The following is a 7170-nucleotide window of genomic DNA, read 5'->3' as shown; positions in this document are numbered from 1 at the left end:
AGAACTCTTAGTGAAGTATGATGGCAAGACACCCAAGATCGTAAAGGGGGAAATTAAGTCAGACAGCCTTGACAATACACAAAAATGATATGTACAGACCTGAAAGCCAATAAAAATACAAAAAAAGATCAAAGACTAAACCAATGCCAAATGGAAGGGAGGAAACTGAAAGCGTTAGCAGACCGCATTTAATTAGTGGCTTGTTTTATTTTGTTAAAATTGTTGCGGCCCTGCTGCATTTAATATTGTGACTTCACGTTTCATAGTTGAAACATTCCTTGCGTGCTCAAGAAATAAGTACTGTGATAAACTCAAACTTGAAGATGAAATTAAGGTTGCAGACTCATAGTCAGCAGTCGAGTGTAGCACACTCTGACCACACAAAATGTAATTAAATGTGCATCTAGATGAGTAGTTGTACAATGAAGGCAAGTTTTCTGCTGAAGTGGCATGCTAAAAAAAAAAAAAAAAAAAAAAAAAAAAAATTAATAATGATAAAAAACAGATGTGTCCAGACGGGTCTACTTCTAATGACCGAAACGCCGATTCGCCGACAGTGAAATCACCGACACGAAACGACCGACAACGCAGTTGACCGACACGCTCGAATCCCGACAGACGGAAGACCGACAAGGGGAATGTGTAAGCGCGACCTGGTAAGTATGCGATGGTGAGGGATTTAGGAGTAGGGAGCGGACAGGTAAGTGTGCAATACTCAGGGATGTAGGGTTAGGGTGTGTGATAGGTGAGTGTGCGGTAGTGTCGGAGCTTGGGGTTCGGGGTGTGTAAGTGAGTTAGGGTTAGTGTGCAGGTAGGGAGAGTGTACGGTAGTGTCGGAGCTTGGGGTTCGGGGTGTGTAAGTGAGTTAGGGTTAGGGTGCAGGTAGGGAGAGTGTGCGGTAGTGTCGGAGCTTGGGGTTCGGGGTGTGTAAGTGAGTTAGGGTTAGGGTGCAGTTAGGGAGAGTGTGCGGTAGTGTCGGAGCTTGGGGTTCGGGGTGTGTAAGTGAGTTAGGGTTAGGGTGCAGGTAGGGAGAGTGTGCGGTAGTGTCGGACCTTAGGGTTAGGGTTTGGGTTAGGGCTAGTGGATATGTGTTGTAGTGTACTGTGTTGTTTACGTGTAGTGTGTTGGTGTTATGGTGTTCGGTGTTTCGCGTTGTCGGGTTTGTGTGTTGTCGGTTTTCTGGCGTCGGTGATTTCACTGTCGGCGAATCTGCGTTTCGGTCATTAGAAGTAGACCCGTCCAGACTACCGTCAGCATTGCATTTAACTTGAAAGTCTACAAAAGCATTGTGGTACAAACATTTTTTATAAGACATAAAAAAGAAGTGCTATTAGCAATTAATTCAATAACTATATCTAATAGTTCAGTATTCACCACAGAATAAAAACGCCATCCAGAAAACAGTTAGAAAACAATACAGATGCTTGAAAAAAATTGTATGGCCCACAAACATACTGAGTTTCCCATTTAGATAAAATAATAAAGCAATGACTGATGATGTGGTGTGGTATATTGAAGATTTACCCACGGCTGGTGTGGTTTAATCACGAGGGCGAAGCCCGAGTGATTAAATACAGCCAGCTGTGCGTAAATTTCAATATACCACAACCACAGAGTCTGTTATTGCTAATATACAATGACATTATTTAAGAAAAAAAATCCTTTCTTTTCTTAAATAATGTTATTGCTAATATACAATGACATTATTTAAGAAAAAAATACTTTCTTTTCTTAAATAATGACTTTGTATAACGGCGCATTACTGTTCTTCCGCTGGTTGTGGTACACTGCTTCCTTGTTTTGATGTACTAAGCATGTGTATGGGACTTGTGTCCCACACATACCCAGTACATCAATGGTTACAAACGGAAGCAACAGAGAAAAGAAAGTCTCCGTTGCTCCGTTTTTTCTTTCTTTCTTTGTTTTTTTTTTTTTAATTTGTTTAAAAATATATTTTGAGGACTTTATACCCATGGAAAAAATTCCTGGTGACCAGACCTTTTTTCCATTGGTATACTGTGGGATTTACAACGGGCACGCTGGCCAATCAGCATGCACGTTTTGGAATATTAATGGGGGGGGGGGTCACTGTATAATACGGCATATGTATTAGCAGTTGAGATTCTCCTAGCAACACCAGCAAATTGTTTTGTAAATCACAATATGAAACACAAACATATTAACACAAACACCATCAATGTACAGGTTAAAAAATACTAGAAATCAAGCTGTGAAAATGTTAACATACTCAATAGCTTTCATTCAGAATCATTAGGAACAGCAAGTGTAACTAGAGTGACAAGCAGTTCTACAACATCATTACTGTTTATTATTAAAACTAACAGCTTTTCAAAAAAGAAAAATTGTAATAAACTTTCAAGACAGCAGAACATAGGCTCACTAGCCCATCCCCTCCTCAAAACTGTAGGTTGCACATGTGGATTATAAAGGTCTTTAAGTATCATACCAATAAAAGCTTTTCTGAAGGATGATACAAGGCATACGAATAACCACAACTTATTTCTAGTATTTAATTTGGTATTGTGTGTACATTACTCGAGCTTGTGGTCGAAAAGTGTTCTTACGTCTGACTATGGGATTTACAAACAAGTTCCTGGAACTGTTATCAGCACTTCTGTTGCTAATACATGCAAACATTTTATAAGAATGGGAAGATCAGTGCAAAATCTTTCAATCATATGTGTTGTCTAATAAATGTTTTGTGAATGAAATTTTTACTTTGTGGTTTGAGAACTTGTAAACAGTCAGATACATTTACTGAATTTACTGCTAATAGTAGCTCTGTTTCAGACCGTGAAATGGATGTTTTTACTATTACTATGGTGGAGTAGAGGGATAAAGCCCTGACTATGGTCCAGCCGACCCAGGTTCAATTAGTGGCTAAGACAACGGATAGAGAGGCAGGGAGGGTTGGGAGTGCCTTTCCTGGATGGGAAGGCATTCATTGATGATGTTTCATAAGAGGAGGCATGTTCCATAGAGGAGAACTGCTCTCCGATATAGTCACCAAGTGAGGGGTGGGGATGAGGTAAGAAGTGGGTAGGGCGTATAAAGAAAAAAAAAAACATGGATAATATGGTAGAATCCCCAGGATGTCCACTGGATCCACAACTGGCTCCAGCAATACCGAAACAAGTCCAAAGGGGTAAATGTCTAGCTAGTAGATCGGATGTGGAACACTGGGGAGCTGTGCCAGCAGAATGATGTACACGGTGACTAAAAAAAAGAGAAGAATGTTTTTACTAACAGTATTGCTTTTGACTGACCCTGTGCAACAATGGGATAAAGCCCTTATTGTGCCCTCATGACTTTTGTTTGATCAGCGGCATGGCTGCAGGAGGGGCCAAAGGGAAGGATGGAAGTGAGAAAATGACAGTGGCTCACCTATCCTGGGGAGAGGGAGGCAGTCAAAAAACTCACTGTAATATATAGCATATGGGCCTGCCAGCTCAACTCAACTTAGCCAAGAGGTTGCTTATGAGTGGAAGCACGCTTGGACCTCCTGAGGACAGAGATCACAGAGTTACAATGGCTGTCCTGAGGGAATGGGAGTAAGACAAACTCCCAGGTATGCACCATAATGCTGCATCAGCATCCTTGCTTTCCTCACCAGTCCTGAACTATGGTCAGATTAAGCCAGGGAGGGGGGAACTAAGGTGGGTTTGGAAGACTCTAGTGAAAAAGAGAAGCTAGCTAGTGGCAGCACATGATTAGCTACTTGGAAGGAAAAAAGTGAGATTGCTTTCTTAAAGCAATCAAGTGAAATGGAATGGGACAGTTTGGACACCTCTATTTTTAGGAAGCCAGTTAAGCAAACCACTTGCTACATAATCTTTGCAATGTAGCAAGACTACACATTTAATAAAAAAATATACAGGGGAAGTATCATGTTACTCAAACAGCTTGGTTCTCAAACCTCTTCAGTCTATATCTTGAAGTTAACTTTTTGTGTTGTTTTTTTTTTTTTTGTGCGATTATACAAAATTACCTGAAAATAATTAGTAAAATTATTAAATGTAAAGGTCTTTTCACTTAAATGCTTGAGGAAAAAAATGGAAACTTTAGATAAGTAATTCACTGCAGAAAAAGAACTGTGCAATGACAAAAATCGAGAAGAGTAGCTTCCACAGCAAATGCCCCACAGACGATACAAAAACATTGACTTGACTGAATATTACAAGAACTAACATTTATAATAGATAAAATTACATTTCTGACACTTATCAGGACTGTTGGATGGATATAATGAAACTACAAATAGTCAATGTTGATAATCTCCAATTTTTACAAGCTCATCGGGTCAACATGATGCCCAAGCAAAAGGTAGCTGAAATATGAAATAGAACATAAGAATTAGGTGGCCACGCAGAAAAACTGGAAAAACAATGGTCTGCAATACAGGATAAAGTCCATAGAAATAACTGAAGCTGACTGAAGAACTAGAAGCAGAGGAAGGAGTGGATCTGTCATACACTGTGAAAACGAAAATGGTTCAATGGGCAGGCTTTACAAAATCATCACTGGTGATAAGTCCACCAGTTACCACTGAATGCGTAAGGAAAAATGGGAAACCTAGTGTTATTTCGGTACGGTTTGTGACAATATACAAAAAACAGCACATTGTGTGCCAATTATGGCAGCCCAGAAAAAAATTTACTGCAGACAGTCAGGAAATGTGAGTGGATTCATGAACATTCTGATAAAATTTTTCAAGAAAGAATGAAGACTGAGGAAGCTATAAAGGAATGTGATGTAAACTGAAACATAAGTTGACTTTTCTACCAGTGTTGTGTTTTTTTTTTTTTTTTTTTTTTACAAATGGAATATTGACTTTTACTAATGTAGAGGAATTGATAGACAAGTTAAAGGAGCCACCATACAGCTCTTCGGAAGCAACTGAGAAAAAGGGTAGCAATTCTGTGAGACTAGCAGAAGTGGAATTAAAATGGAAGGAGCTTCAGAAGTCAAACAGAAAAATGACACTTTCCGTGTGTAACATAGAAGGGGAAAGATGGAATTAAAAGATTAATATATATATGTTTGACTGTACAGTATTATGAACATAAATATATGTTTAATCTTGACTTTTACAGTACAATTTAGAGCATCTGTCATAGGTTCATAGGTATGTACTAGGCTAATGGCCCTGGGGCCTTTACAAGTCTAGCCATAGAACTACCCTGGCATAGTACCACCCGACCTTAGTTCCCAGTGCCTCTGTCGAGTAGAGCCACCGGAGTTATCCCCAGGGTGAATTTTCTGTTTCCCATCCACTCATCAAGATTTCTCTTGAACAGGGTCAGCGAGGTGCACTGCCTGACATGTATGGGAAGTCTGTTCCATAGCACGGGCAGTCTCTGGGTTATGAACCTGTCCCTCCAGCATGTTCTGTTAATTGTGTTAATAAGGTAGAGGTCTCTGGAGCATGTGATGCGGAGGAATTGGGATTTCTTTAGATGTAGCATTTCTAACAGAGTTGGGTCAGCCATGGCTTTGTAAGTCAGGCAGAGACCGCCTCTAAGTAGGTGATATGAGACACAGAATAGTTGAAGTTTTTTTGAGTCTATCCATATAGGACAAATGTTTAAGGCCTAGGATCCTCTTTGTGAGGTACTTTTGCGGCCTCTCCAGTTGTTGCAGGTGTCTAGTGAGGTACATGCCAAATGAGGCATTGTACTTGATGATTGGCCTAATGAGGGAAGAGTAGAGGGAGACAATGACCTCTTTCTTCCTGGATGCAAAACCCTTAGTAATGAGATGTGCCACACAGAAAAAACTTTCTGACCACAGTGGCAATGTGGTGATCAAAAGACAGGTTGCTGTCAACATGTGTTCCCAGATTTCTTATAATGCCTTCTATGTTCAGTGGACTACCATCAAGGTGGTAATCCATGGGAACCAGTGTTTTCCCAAAGGGGATGACGACACATTTTTTAGCATTGAGCTTAAGGCCATGGTTCTGACACCAGTCATTGGTCACAGTGAAGCCATTCTGTAGGATGTCAGCATCACTTGGGGAGTTAATAATAGCTCCCAACTTGCAATCGTCTGCTAACTTTGTCAGCCAGAGTCCCTTCATGTTGGCCTGGACTTCAGAGAAGTAGATACCAAACAGGAGAGGACCCAGGACCGAACCCTGTGGGACTCCACTTGTGACTAATCGGCAGTCTGACCTGGAGTCAGCTACTTTCACACTGTGGCTTCTATCTGTGAGCCAGTTTGCAACCCACCTAGTGATATAGGGGTTGAGGCCAAGCTTAGTTAGTTTTTCTATGATTCCTGAGTGGGAAATGGTATCAAAAGCCTTGGCCAGATCAAGGCAGGCTGTATGAACTACCTTGCCTTCATCCATAGCTCTGCTGACTGCCTCAAAGAAGTTGACCAAGTTGAACAGGCATAATCTACCCTTCACAAAAGCAAACTGTGTGGGATCCAGAGTTTGGAGATTCCCTATATCCTTGTTTATTAGGTCCATGATGATGCGTTCCATAGCTTTGCACATCAGACTCATCAGGCTAATGGGGCGATAGTCACTCCTCCTTTGTGGAGAGGGATGACTGCAGCAGTGCACCATTCGGCAGGGACAAAGCCTGAGGTGAGGCTGTGATTGAACAGGGCACACAGGTGAGGTGCCAGTTCACTTTGCAGTTCATGTAGAACACAACCAGGGATATTGTCAGGTCCCATAGAAGCAGTATTCTTGGCCTTGGACAGTGCTGTTTTAACCTGTGCAGCAGTAATACTGGGTGCCTGGCAACCTACTGGTATTGTGACTGGTCCTTTGGGGGGTAGTAAAGTTGGCACTGAATCTGTCAGCCAGTATACTGGCAATATCTGTTGGCTCGGTATAGGCGGTACCATTGTGCAGTATCTCAGACCAAATCTGGGTATTGCCGTGGAGATTCTTTACATAACTAAAGAAGGCCTTTTGGTTGTCTTTACTATCTGCTGCAATTCTGTTTTCATACCTAGCTTTACAGGATTTGATGAGGGATCTCAACTTTTTGTTGAGGCAAATAAAGGAGTTTTTCCAGTCTTGGGACTTCACCTTATTCCGCATCAGTTTCCTCCTTCTGTTGTAGAGTTTGTTTATAGTAGGGGACCACCAGATTGGCTTCCTTTTTTTTTTTTTTTTTTTTTTTTTTATAT

The 7170-nt window shown here is 41.1% G+C and overlaps 1 protein-coding gene across 1 annotated transcript in view; it reads right to left on the bottom strand.

The window, feature by feature from the left end:
- Positions 1-213: 213 nt before the first annotated feature.
- LOC122796944 overlaps positions 214-7170 on the bottom strand; it is a 63842-nt gene continuing 56885 nt past the window's right edge. The window contains exon 4 of the mRNA XM_044065717.1: positions 214-453. Within this exon, the coding sequence (XP_043921652.1) occupies positions 214-453 (240 nt within the window). The remainder of the gene's footprint in view (positions 454-7170) is intronic.

Source organism: Protopterus annectens, chromosome 3.part0 (assembly GCF_019279795.1).
Source record: "Protopterus annectens isolate FY-2018-M chromosome 3.part0, PAN1.0, whole genome shotgun sequence".
In the NCBI taxonomy this organism is placed as follows: Eukaryota; Metazoa; Chordata; order Ceratodontiformes; family Protopteridae; genus Protopterus; species Protopterus annectens.
The sequence above is the reverse complement of the archived record's forward strand: the minus strand, read 5'-3'. Positions and strand labels throughout refer to the sequence as shown.